The sequence below is a fragment of the Dendronephthya gigantea genome, unplaced genomic scaffold (assembly GCF_004324835.1).
Source record: "Dendronephthya gigantea isolate DGI-Jeju-01 unplaced genomic scaffold, DenGig_1.0 000009F, whole genome shotgun sequence".
NCBI lineage: Eukaryota > Metazoa > Cnidaria > Anthozoa > Malacalcyonacea > Nephtheidae > Dendronephthya > Dendronephthya gigantea.
This window is the reverse complement of record NW_021163019.1, coordinates 3,050,259-3,063,851: the sequence shown is the minus strand read 5'-3', so window position 1 is coordinate 3,063,851 and position 13,593 is coordinate 3,050,259. Positions and strand designations below refer to the sequence as shown.

At 42.7% G+C, this 13,593-nt stretch overlaps 1 protein-coding gene across 1 annotated transcript; it reads right to left on the bottom strand.

Moving 5' to 3' along the window:
* Positions 1–7: 7 nt before the first annotated feature.
* On the bottom strand, positions 8–4,021 carry LOC114517521 (endoplasmic reticulum lectin 1-like). The gene is made up of 16 exons (XM_028537285.1): positions 3,805–4,021; positions 3,617–3,703; positions 3,464–3,544; positions 2,957–3,031; positions 2,835–2,877; positions 2,600–2,697; positions 2,360–2,500; positions 2,061–2,143; positions 1,786–1,842; positions 1,587–1,650; positions 1,335–1,466; positions 1,188–1,247; positions 1,009–1,056; positions 802–923; positions 645–720; positions 8–501 (listed from the first exon to the last, which is right to left on the bottom strand). The coding sequence occupies exons 1-16, from the start codon at positions 3,931–3,933 to the stop codon at positions 430–432; spliced, it is 1,368 nt and encodes a 455-aa protein (XP_028393086.1). The 5' UTR covers positions 3,934–4,021; the 3' UTR covers positions 8–429.
* Positions 4,022–13,593: the final 9,572 nt, after the last annotated feature.

Sequence of the window (13,593 nt, the reverse complement as noted above, 5' to 3'; positions counted from 1 at the left end):
AAAGAATGTATTCTATAATACACGTGTAATATTTAGTAACATTTCAAAATAGTGTTTCCACCCACTCTAACTGCACGTCCTTCCCAAAGTTTCATGTACATTAAAAAGGGTTTAAAACGAGGCTACCTCCGCATTGACGTCAACTTTCAACATATTTTATTTTATGACGTCTACTTTCAAGCAATGTATCTTATTTCATTCACATCTCTGAAAAGTAGGGTAATGGCTCACCAAGCTGGTCTGTGGGTCACGCCCATGGGTTCACCTTCCCCAGGAAGATGATACAAAGATTCTTACACATGCCTGGTTCTAATTACAGTCTATGAAAGCATAGAATATTTAATAATCTAGCAACAAGGCATGCAAGTTATCCTTGTAAATGCATCCACCAATGGAGCATAAAAAATATCTCAAAATTTACTAGGGCTTCTAAAGTTTTGTTGGAAATATTCCATCTTCATCAGCCTTCTCAATAAGAGGGCACAGAATAGGAGAGTCGACCTAAAGATAGAGAAATGACTTTAATGAAGTTCAGTCATTCAAAAGATGACTGGATGAGCGCATTTTTAAACTCTGGCTTTGGTCCACCGTGCTAAACCTGTCTTTGATATAAGAAGAAAGATTAGGAAATGTTTGATGCTTACCCCAAGAATGTACTGGCATTTTTTTGGTTCCAATAAATAGATTGAGACTTCTTGCAAGTGGTTAGATTTCATACACCTGTGAGATAAAGAAACAATATCCGAGGTAAAAAACAAGTTTAAAATATTCTATTACAACTGATACTGATGCTCAACCAACTTTAATCTGACTTGAACAGTTCTTGCCATTCCAGTGATATCACATATTTCACCATTTCCATAATAATGAGTAACATATTCCATAGACTTTTGAGGGTTTTTCTTCACCCAATCTCTATGTACCTATAATGGTCAAGATTAAGATGTAATACACATTAGCGCACAAACAAGCACAGATCATCAGTTTAAAACCAGTTGAAATACTAACATCTATGTTCCAATGTCCAAGATAAATTATAGTTTTTCCTTGTTGGTCCTATTGCAAAGGTTTGAAAAAATTTAAAAAAATATTGGAATGGTTTAACCTCTGAATAATATCATATAGAACATTCAATTGATGTCTGTTGGAGCATCCAATTAAGGTAGAAAATGAAATAAGAACATTACGGTATGGTACTGTAAGACATGTACGCCATGACAATATTCATAATGCCACCATCCTGAACCCTGAAACAATAAAAATATTGTTCAAACTATGTTGTTTAACAACAGGAGACCGAGCAACAATCAGCATACGTAGCAATGTTTTCTCACCCCTCGTAAACAGTAAACGCCATTGAGAAAGTCCTGTGTTAGTTGCTGATCTGGTTGTGGTGGGATTTTACGATGTTCGGATGATTTTGATGCATCTGTTGAACCTTCATCCTGAACAGGCATGTACTGATACTGCAAAAAAGATTTGCAAAATTTTGTCAATATATCATCATTCCATGTGTATGGACCAAGTATTTCTAATTTCCATGGATGTCTTATGTGACTATACAGTAGGCAGAGTCTTGTTTTTACCTCTCTGAAACCAAGTCTATCTGCTTCAGATTCTTCAACATGATAAATGTAACTCTGTGGTTCTCTGAAAAAAGGAACATGACCTTAATATATACTTATTTTAACAAAAGAGCACATGGCAAATGAAGATACCAATAATTTATACATAAGAAAAAAAGGTAAACACTTCTTCAAAAGGCTGTAACCTGTCAATGTATACCTTGGGGAACCATTTAAAGAATGACAACGGATTGGATGAATTTGATCTTCTTTAACGCTGCACAATAAAATAAAGCAGAGACAATGAATTATTGTGAGTGTACTTGCATGAAAAAGGGGAAGAGGTAAGGTGGTGAATGAGAATAGATAAACTCTCTTCCATGGTGCGACCAGTAGTCTCACAATGTACACAATCAAACACTAGCTGTCAAGGCACATGACTTCTGCTATACCCTTAGTCTTTACTATAGACAAACAACAACAATTGCCACATACTTGTACATATCACTTGCACACAAAAACGGGGTAAGTACTTCCAACTGATATTCACAACTTTGAACTTCCTTCACACTTATGATCTAAATGAAAGACACTACATGGTAACAGAATCGTCTAATTTAAATGCTATCATTAAATCCCAATATATGAAACTTTAATTAGGAACTAAGGGTTAATTTAGAATATTCCAGAGGCCAGTTCTTCGAAAGCTGGATAAAGTTATTACTGGGATAGTGATTTTTTTTTGAAATAGTATAATCACTATTATATACCGTACTGTAGTGTAGCTAGCTCACCTCATTGTTCGAATCTGGTTTGCACATGTACAAAATACGACTCTTTCGTGGCTTTCCTTGTAAGAGTTCACAAGGAGTACCATTATCCATGGTGACCTCATAATAAGGCACTTCACGACCATTCAAATTACGTTTAGGAGGCTATATATCACATACAATTAACAGTATATTACAATGTGAGGAATATGATAGATTTTTATATTTTGGTTAGTTTTTACTCAATGGAATCTACTTTCTTACCAAAACCTGTCCTTGTGGTTCATCCTCTTTTTTTTCAACATTTGTTTTTTTAGATTCAGTAGCTTCTTCTTTCAACTTTTCACCATCTTTTTTCTCCACTGTTTTGGAATTATAAAGTCAACATAATTTCAGTGTGGTTCACCAAATCAAATGCCTTCTGCAGGCCGGCTTTGAATCTGCACTTCATTCCTAACAAAATGAAAGCTTCAAGCTTGCATGCATGATAATGGCTCACCTGTTGCAACTTTTCCAAGCATATATTCCTGCACAACTTGGCTCTAAAATTGTAATGCAAAAAATAATTCCATGAGTGAGGCAATTGGTAGAGAGAGGAAGAAAGGAAAACTGAAAATATACCTTCATTGGTTTCTCATCATGAAATTGTCTAACATGAGAGCCATGACAAAGTTCGTATGTCCAATATGTATCCAGCTGGAAATATAAAACCAATTGTGAAATAAAACTCCATTTACAAGATTGATATATAGAATTCCCATTTAATTGTCATAATTAAATGAAAACAAGTGTTCAGATGCTAATTTTTTATACATAGAGGCAAAGTTTGAAATCCTGCCTTTGCATGTGTATACATGACTAAGTTGGCCTAAAATTTTTAGCAGGCTAAACGTCTGATCAATATCTGTTAATGCAATCAGTACTACCCTATCAATAACACACTACATTGCATACGTACAGTACATCAAAAGTAACTTCAATCCTGCAAAATTAGATCAATTAGGCTTACTCAAGGCACCACTAACTAGGACATTTAGAAATTTCAATATAAAGGCTCTCAGAGACATGTCTTATTGCTCTGGAAAAATGCTTCAGATGTAAAGACAGTAAAGTTATACTCTCACTCACTCTGTATGAGCACCTTGTATTTCCAGTCAATGGTTTTAACATTTCCTCTGGGCTTGGGCCAGGACCAGGGCTGTATTCATCCTGAGGCAAATAATACAATGTCCGTAAAAATTTCTATCTTGGATTTAGGGATTAGAAAATATTACCAATTACCATCAAATCCTCTCTTAATTTTGGTAACGAACAAGAATATTGCTCGTTATCTTTAGTTGTTATCAATACAGGGTTTTCTTTTTCAGCCTAAAAAAATGAATGTAGACAGAGTTTGCACAGACCTTCATGGCTGGATCAAGCAAGCAGAGCTATGTGTGAAAAGTTTGCGTTGTATGTTATGTACAGACCTGCTTTGAACGAAGTGGGCCAGCCCAGCTAATATCATATAACATAGAGTCATCAAATTGACTGTTTTGACACCAAAGACCACAAAATAAATGTAAAAATATACCAATAAATACTTGTAGTTGAGGCATTACTGCTTTCGTTATAGTGTAAACGAAAAAAACATGAAAATTACGAAGTAAACAAAACAACAAATTACTTTTTAACACATGAACAAAACATAAAATGAGCTTGTGAGCCCGTTGTTGATTGGCCAGTTGATGACTAGTACTTCATTTAAAAACGATTGTCACCAAACGTATGGCCGTCTCAGTTTTATATGTGGAGCAACCAGTCAACCGCTCCATATATATCTCGGGCTACTGTGGTAGACGCGTTTCCTGATTATTTTTTTGTGTTGTGCTATTTTCATATTATCGCGATCTGTGCTTGAAAGTACTCGAGGTTGCCCAGTATCCCGTACATGTAATGTACCTTGCGTATTCTTAGGTATAAGCTATTAAATTTTACCCTCAAATTGTATGCTCAAACGAGAGCCACCATCGTTTTTCGGCGCACTCGAGCATCGTCGATTATCACTTAAATCTTGACATTTCCAAGCATGTGCCTTATTAGTCATTTTTTACGCACTAACTTGTTAGGGGCCGCCTCGGCCGAGACCAGAAAAAGCTATAATACGTAAAATTTATCTTCGCTCTCAAGCCTTGCCACTGTAGCTGATTCGTCTATGACGCAAATGGCGTGTGGCAAAGAGCATACTCTGTTTCTCACTGAGACGTAACGGTTAGGTGCACATACATCATGGTCTGGGGACCGTAGTGCATCTCCCCCTAAGACCCCATTCGGCGGCCCTTAAAATGTGCTAAGGGGGAGAGTTCTTCCTACAGAAACTTTCCTTGAACCTTTCGCAGTTGTAACTATGCTGGTATATTGCAGCTGGTTGTATCCGTGCACGGTGCACCAGTTAGATTGTGGCATAGTCGTTTTCCGGCGAACTCGACCATGGTCGAGTTAGTCGTTTTCCGGCGAACTCGACCATGGTCGAGTTAGTCGTTTTCCGGCGAACTCGACCATGGTCGAGTTAGTCGTTTTCCGGCGAACTCGACCATGGTCGAGTTAGTCGTTTTCCGGCGAACTCGACCATGGTCGAGTTAGTCGTTTTTCGGCGAACTCGACCATGGTCGACTCGACCATGGTCGAATTAGTCTTTTCCGGCGAACTCGACCATGGTCGAATTAGTCGTTTTCCGGTGAACTCGACCATGGTCGAGTTAGTCGTTTTCCGGCGAACTCGACCATGGTCGAGTTAGTCGTTTTCCGGCGAACTCGACCATGGTCGAGTTAGTCGTTTTTCGGCGAACTCGACCATGGTTGAATTAGTCTTTTCCGGCGAACTCGACCATGGTCGAGTTAGTCGTTTTCCGGCGAACTCGACCATGGTCGAGTTAGTCGTTTTCCGGCGAACTCGACCATGGTCGAGTTAGTCGTTTTCCGGCGAACTCGACCATGGTCGAGTTAGTCGTTTTCCGGCGAACTCGACCATGGTCGAGTTAGTCGTTTTTCGGCGAACTCGACCATGGTCGAATTAGTCGTTTCCGGCGAACTCGACCATGGTCGAATTAGTCGTTTTCCGGCGAACTCGACCATGGTCGAGTTAGTCGTTTTCCGGCGAACTCAACCATGGTCGAGTTAGTCGTTTTCCGGCGAACTCGACCATGGTCGAGTTAGTCGTTTTCCGGCGAACTCGACCATGGCCGAGTTAGTCGTTTTTCGGCGAACTCGACCATGGTCGAATTAGTCTTTTCCGGCGAACTCGACCATGGTCGAATTAGTCGTTTTCCGGCGAACTCGACCATGGTCGAGTTAGTCGTTTTCCGGCGAACTCAACCATGGTCGAGTTAGTCTTTTCCGGCGAACTCGACCATGGTCGAATTAGTCGTTTTCCGGCGAACTCGACCATGGTCGAGTTACAATCATTTTCAAAAGAGTTGGGACAGGTAGCCAAATTACCGATTTATAAGACAAACCCAGATCCCCCGCGCCCCCTTTTCAATGTTGTGTCCCAAATAGACGGACATTTTGTTCCGAAACGTGTTTGGATTTGAAAACCAACATTGATTGGGGAGAGGGGGGGGGGATGTATGAAAATCATCCTATATAGTAGATTTTAGCTAAAAATAGTAGGTGTCCCAACTACTTTTGAAAATGATTGTAGTCGTTTTCCGGCGAACTCGACCATGGTCGAATTAGTCGTTTTCCGGCGAACTCGACCATGGTCGAGTTAGTCGTTTTCCGGCGAACTCGACCATGGTCGAGTTAGTCGTTTTCCGGCGAACTCGACCATGGTCGAGTTAGTCTTTTCCGGCGAACTCGACCATGGTCGAATTAGTCGTTTTCCGGCGAACTCGACCATGGTCGAGTTAGTCGTTTTTCGGCGAACTCGACCATGGTTGAATTAGTCTTTTCCGGCGAACTCGACCATGGTCGAGTTAGTCGTTTTCCGGCGAACTCGACCATGGTCGAGTTAGTCGTTTTCCGGCGAACTCGACCATGGTCGAGTTAGTCGTTTTCCGGCGAACTCGACCATGGTCGAGTTAGTCGTTTTCCGGCGAACTCGACCATGGTCGAGTTAGTCGTTTTTCGGCGAACTCGACCATGGTCGAATTAGTCGTTTCCGGCGAACTCGACCATGGTCGAATTAGTCGTTTTCCGGCGAACTCGACCATGGTCGAGTTAGTCGTTTTCCGGCGAACTCAACCATGGTCGAGTTAGTCGTTTTCCGGCGAACTCGACCATGGTCGAGTTAGTCGTTTTCCGGCGAACTCGACCATGGCCGAGTTAGTCGTTTTTCGGCGAACTCGACCATGGTCGAATTAGTCTTTTCCGGCGAACTCGACCATGGTCGAATTAGTCGTTTTCCGGCGAACTCGACCATGGTCGAGTTAGTCGTTTTCCGGCGAACTCAACCATGGTCGAGTTAGTCTTTTCCGGCGAACTCGACCATGGTCGAATTAGTCGTTTTCCGGCGAACTCGACCATGGTCGAGTTACAATCATTTTCAAAAGAGTTGGGACAGGTAGCCAAATTACCGATTTATAAGACAAACCCAGATCCCCCGCGCCCCCTTTTCAATGTTGTGTCCCAAATAGACGGACATTTTGTTCCGAAACGTGTTTGGATTTGAAAACCAACATTGATTGGGGAGAGGGGGGGGGATGTATGAAAATCATCCTATATAGTAGATTTTAGCTAAAAATAGTAGGTGTCCCAACTACTTTTGAAAATGATTGTAGTCGTTTTCCGGCGAACTCGACCATGGTCGAATTAGTCGTTTTCCGGCGAACTCGACCATGGTCGAGTTAGTCGTTTTCCGGCGAACTCGACCATGGTCGAGTTAGTCGTTTTCCGGCGAACTCGACCATGGTCGAGTTAGTCTTTTCCGGCGAACTCGACCATGGTCGAATTAGTCGTTTTCCGGCGAACTCGACCATGGTCGAATTAGTCGTTTTCCGGCGAACTCGACCATGGTCGAGTTAGTCGTTTTCCGGCGAACTCGACCATGGTCGAATTAGTCTTTTCCGGCGAACTCGACCATGGTCGAATTAGTCTTTTCCGGCGAACTCGACCATGGTCGTATTCGCCATGGTCGTCTGCGCCGTTTTTCGGCAGTAAATGGTAAAACGTTTAAATTCAGTAGTCGCATTGATTACTATTTTCTTGCTAGAAACACTTAAAAACGTTTAGGCATTTAAATCTTGCAATTTCCAAGTGTGTGTCTTATTAGTCATTTTCTGTGCATATCCTTGTTAGGGACCGCCTCCCGAGACCAGGAAAAGCTTAAATACGTTAAATTTATCTTCGCTGTCAAGGCTCGCCACTGTAGCTGATTCGTCTATGACGCTAGGCTTGTGGCAAAGCCCACTCTGTTTCTCACTGAGACGTAACGGTTAGGTGCACATACACCATGGTCTGGGGGCCGTAGTGCATCTCCCCCTTAGACGGCCGTTAAGATGTGAGTTATGGGGGGGAGTTCTTCCTATAGCAACTGTCCTTGCACCTTTCGTAGTTGTAATCTATGCTGGTATATCGCAGCTGGTTGTAATATCACCGGTTAGATTGTGGCATAGAGCTGGATGATCTCTTTTTTACGTTTGTTTAATTTTTTTTATTTCGGCATTCTTTCTAAATTTTTCTTTTACATAAAAAAAATACTTTTATTAAACATATATGGAACGGATATGGTTCGAAAAAAAATCTATATCGACTAAAAACCACCTTAATTAACCCTGAATACTCTCCCCAGTCTCTGCATGGCTGAGTGTATGGTAATGGTATAATCTCGACCAATCAGAGTGCTGGAAATCTGTTCCGAGTTCATCCGAGAGTAGTCGATACCTTCCGATTATTTCAAAAAAAGTCCAGAAAATGATGATGTTGAATAGTTGGTATTGTTGGTATCTGTTTTGCTAGCTGTTTGCGAGAAATTTTTGTAATCACGTCCTAGGATGTCTCTTGAACGTGTTGTTGCTTTGGTAGACATGGATTGTTTTTACGTACAAGTTGAGCAACGTTTGAACCCGTCTTTGCTTGGGAAACCTTGTGCAGTTGTTCAGTATAATGAGTGGAAAGGTGGAGGGTAATTATTAAACTAGAAAGCTATAGGTAGTTAGCAATATGAATGACAATATTTGATTGTATTTATATGTGTTTGCCCAGAATCATAGCAGTTAGTTATGAAGCTAGAAAGTTTGGTGTAACACGGCAAATGCGAGGGGATGAAGCAAAGGAGAAATGTCCTGAAATTTTCCGGCGAACTCGACCATGGTCGAGTTAGTCGTTTTCCGGCGAACTCGACCATGGTCGAATTAGTCGTTTTCCTGCGAACTCGACCATGGTCGAATTAGTCGTTTTCCGGCGAACTCAACCAAGTTCGAGTTAGTCGTTTTCCGGCGAACTCGACCATGGTCGAGTTAGTCGTTTTCGGGCGAACTCGACCATGGTCGAGTTAGTCGTTTTCCGGCGAACTCGACCATGGTCGAGTTAGTCGTTTTCCGGCGAACTCGACCATGGTCGAGTTAGTCGTTTTCCGGCGAACTCGACCATGGTCGAGTTAGTCTTTTCCGGCGAACTCGACCATGGTCGAATTAGTCGTTTTCCGGCGAACTCGACCATGGTCGAGTTAGTCGTTTTCCAGCGAACTCGACCATGGTCGAGTTAGTCGTTTTCCGGCGAACTCGACCATGGTCGAGTTAGTCGTTTTCCGGCGAACTCGACCATGGTCGAGTTAGTCGTTTTCCGGCGAACTCGACCATGGTCGAATTAGTCTTTTCCGGCGAACTCGACCATGGTCGAATTAGTCGTTTTCCGGCGAACTCGACCATGGTCGTATTCGCCATGGTCGTCTGCGCCGTTTTTCGGCAGTAAATGGTAAAACGTTTAAATTCAGTAGTCGCATTGATTACTATTTTCTTGCTAGAAACACTTAAAAAACGTTTAGGCATTTAAATCTTGCAATTTCCAAGTGTGTGTCTTATTAGTCATTTTCTGTGCATATCCTTGTTAGGGACCGCCTCCCGAGACCAGGAAAAGCTTAAATACGTTAAATTTATCTTCGCTCTCAAGGCTCGCCACTGTAGCTGATTCGTCTATGACGCTAGGCTTGTGGCAAAGCCCACTCTGTTTCTCACTGAGACGTAACGGTTAGGTGCACATACATCATGGTCTGGGGGCCGTAGTGCATCTCCCCCTTAGACGGCCGTTAAGATGTGAGTTATGGGGGGAGTTCTTCCTATAGCAACTGTCCTTGCACCTTTCGTAGTTGTAATCTATGCTGGTATATCGCAGCTGGTTGTAATATCACCGGTTAGATTGTGGCATAGAGCTGGATGATCTCTTTTTTACGTTTGTTTAATTCTTTTTTATTTCGGCATTCTTTCTAAATTTTTCTTTTACATACAAAAAAATACTTTTATTAAACATATATGGAACGGATATGGTTCGAAAAAAAATCTATATCGACTAAAAACCACCTTAATTAACCCTGAATACTCTCCCCAGTCTCTGCATGGCTGAGTGTATGGTAATGGTATAATCTCGACCAATCAGAGTGCTGGAAATCTGTTCCGAGTTCATCCGAGAGTAGTCGATACCTTCCGATTATTTCAAAACAAGTCCAGAAAATGATGATGTTGAATAGTTGGTATTGTTGGTATCTGTTTTGCTAGCTGTTTGCGAGAAATCTTTTGTAATCACGTCCTAGGATGTCTCTTGAACGTGTTGTTGCTTTGGTAGACATGGATTGTTTTTACGTACAAGTTGAGCAACGTTTGAACCCGTCTTTGCTTGGGAAACCTTGTGCAGTTGTTCAGTATAATGAGTGGAAAGGTGGAGGGTAATTATTAAACTAGAAAGCTATAGGTAGTTAGCAATATGAATGACAATATTTGATTGTATTTATATGTGTTTGCCCAGAGTCATAGCAGTTAGTTATGAAGCTAGAAAGTTTGGTGTAACACGGCAAATGCGAGGGGATGAAGCAAAGGAGAAATGTCCTGAATTTTCCGGCGAACTCGATCATGGTCGAATTAGTCGTTTTCCTGCGAACTCGACCATGGTCGAATTAGTCGTTTTCCGGCGAACTCGACCATGGTCGAGTTAGTCGTTTTTCGGCGAACTCGACCATGGTCGAATTAGTCTTTTCCGGCGAACTCGACCATGGTCGAATTAGTCGTTTTCCGGCGAACTCGACCATGGTCGAGTTAGTCGTTTTCCGGCGAACTCAACCATGGTCGAGTTAGTCGTTTTCCGGCGAACTCGACCATGGTCGAGTTAGTCGTTTTCTGGCGAACTCGACCATGGTCGAGTTAGTCGTTTTCCGGCGAACTCGACCATGGTCGAGTTAGTCGTTTTCGGGCGAACTCGACCATGGTCGAGTTAGTCGTTTTCCGGCGAACTCGACCATGGTCGAGTTAGTCTTTTCCGGCGAACTCGACCATGGTCGAGTTAGTCGTTTTCCGGCGAACTCGACCATGGTCAAGTTAGTCGTTTTCGGGCGAACTCGACCATGGTCGAGTTAGTCGTTTTCCGGCGAACTCGACCATGGTCGAGTTAGTCGTTTTCCGGCGTACTCGACCATGGTCGAGTTAGTCGTTTTCCGGCGAACTCGACCATGGTCGAATTAGTCGTTTTCCGGCGAACTCGACCATGGTCGAGTTAGTCGTTTTCCGGCGAACTCGACCATGGTCGAGTTAGTCGTTTTCCGGCGAACTCGACCATGGTCGAGTTAGTCTTTCCGGCGAACTCGACCATGGTCGAATTAGTCGTTTTCCGGCGAACTCGACCATGGTCGAATTAGTCGTTTTCCGGCGAACTCGACCATGGTCGAGTTAGTCGTTTTCCGGCGAACTCGACCATGGTCGAATTAGTCTTTTCCGGCGAACCGACCTGGTCGAATTAGTCTTTTCCGGCGAACTCGACCATGGTCGTATTCGCCATGGTCGTCTGCGCCGTTTTTCGGCGTATGGTAAAACGTTTAAATTCAGTAGTCGCATTGATTACTATTTTCTTGCTAGAAACACTTAAAAAGTTTAGGCATTTAAATCTTGCAATTTCCAAGTGTGTGTCTTATTAGTCATTTTCTGTGCATATCCTTGTTAGGGACCGCCTCCGAGACCAGGAAAAGCTTAAATACGTTAAATTTTCTTCGCTGTCAAGGCTCGCCACTGTAGCTGATTCGTCTATGACGCTAGGCTTGTGGCAAAGCCCACTCTGTTTCTCACTGAGACGTAACGGTTAGGTGCACATACACCATGGTCTGGGGCCGTAGTGCATCTCCCCCTTAGACGGCCGTTAAGATGTGAGTTATGGGGGGGAGTTCTTCCTATAGCAACTGTCCTTGCACCTTTCGTAGTTGTAATCTATGCTGGTATATCGCAGCTGGTTGTAATATCACCGGTTAGATTGTGGCATAGAGCTGGATGATCTCTTTTTTACGTTTGTTTAATTTTTTTTATTTCGGCATTCTTTCTAAATTTTTCTTTTACATACAAAAAAATACTTTTATTAAACATATATGGAACGGATATGGTTCGAAAAAAATCTATATCGACTAAAAACACCTTAATTAACCCTGAATACTCTCCCAGTCTCTGCATGGCTGAGTGTATGGTAATGGTATAATCTCGACCAATCAGAGTGCTGGAAATCTGTTCCGAGTTCATCCGAGAGTAGTCGATACCTTCCGATTATTTCAAAACAAGTCCAGAAAATGATGATGTTGAATAGTTGGTATTGTTGGTATCTGTTTTGCTAGCTGTTTGCGAGAAATCTTTTGTAATCACGTCCTAGGATGTCTCTTGAACGTGTTGTTGCTTTGGTAGACATGGATTGTTTTTACGTACAAGTTGAGCAACGTTTGAACCCGTCTTTGCTTGGGAAACCTTGTGCAGTTGTTCAGTATAATGAGTGGAAAGGTGGAGGTAATTATTAAACTAGAAAGCTATAGGTAGTTAGCAATATGAATGACAATATTTGATTGTATTTATATGTGTTTGCCCAGAATCATAGCAGTTAGTTATGAAGCTAGAAAGTTTGGTGTAACACGGCAAATGCGAGGGGATGAAGCAAAGGAGAAATGTCCTGAAATTTTCCGGCGAACTCGACCATGGTCGAGTTAGTCGTTTTCCGGCGAACTCGACCATGGTCGAATTAGTCGTTTTCCTGCGAACTCGACCATGGTCGAATTAGTCGTTTTCCGGCGAACTCAACCAAGTTCGAGTTAGTCGTTTTCCGGCGAACTCGACCATGGTCGAGTTAGTCGTTTCGGGCGAACTCGACCATGGTCGAGTTAGTCGTTTTCCGGCGAACTCGACCATGGTCGAGTTAGTCGTTTTCCGGCGAACTCGACCATGGTCGAGTTAGTCGTTTTCCGGCGAACTCGACCATGGTCGAGTTAGTCTTTTCCGGCGAACTCGACCATGGTCGAATTAGTCGTTTTCCGGCGAACTCGACCATGGTCGAGTTAGTCGTTTTCCAGCGAACTCGACCATGGTCGAGTTAGTCGTTTTCCGGCGAACTCGACCATGGTCGAGTTAGTCGTTTTCCGGCGAACTCGACCATGGTCGAGTTAGTCGTTTTCCGGCGAACTCGACCATGGTCGAATTAGTCTTTTCCGGCGAACTCGACCATGGTCGAATTAGTCGTTTTCCGGCGAACTCGACCATGGTCGTATTCGCCATGGTCGTCTGCGCCGTTTTTCGGCAGTAAATGGTAAAACGTTTAAATTCAGTAGTCGCATTGATTACTATTTTCTTGCTAGAAACACTTAAAAAACGTTTAGGCATTTAAATCTTGCAATTTCCAAGTGTGTGTCTTATTAGTCATTTTCTGTGCATATCCTTGTTAGGGACCGCCTCCCGAGACCAGGAAAAGCTTAAATACGTTAAATTTATCTTCGCTCTCAAGGCTCGCCACTGTAGCTGATTCGTCTATGACGCTAGGCTTGTGGCAAAGCCCACTCTGTTTCTCACTGAGACGTAACGGTTAGGTGCACATACATCATGGTCTGGGGGCCGTAGTGCATCTCCCCCTTAGACGGCCGTTAAGATGTGAGTTATGGGGGGGAGTTCTTCCTATAGCAACTGTCCTTGCACCTTTCGTAGTTGTAATCTATGCTGGTATATCGCAGCTGGTTGTAATATCACCGGTTAGATTGTGGCATAGAGCTGGATGATCTCTTTTTTACGTTTGTTTAATTCTTTTTTATTTCGGCATTCTTTCTAAATTTTTCTTTTA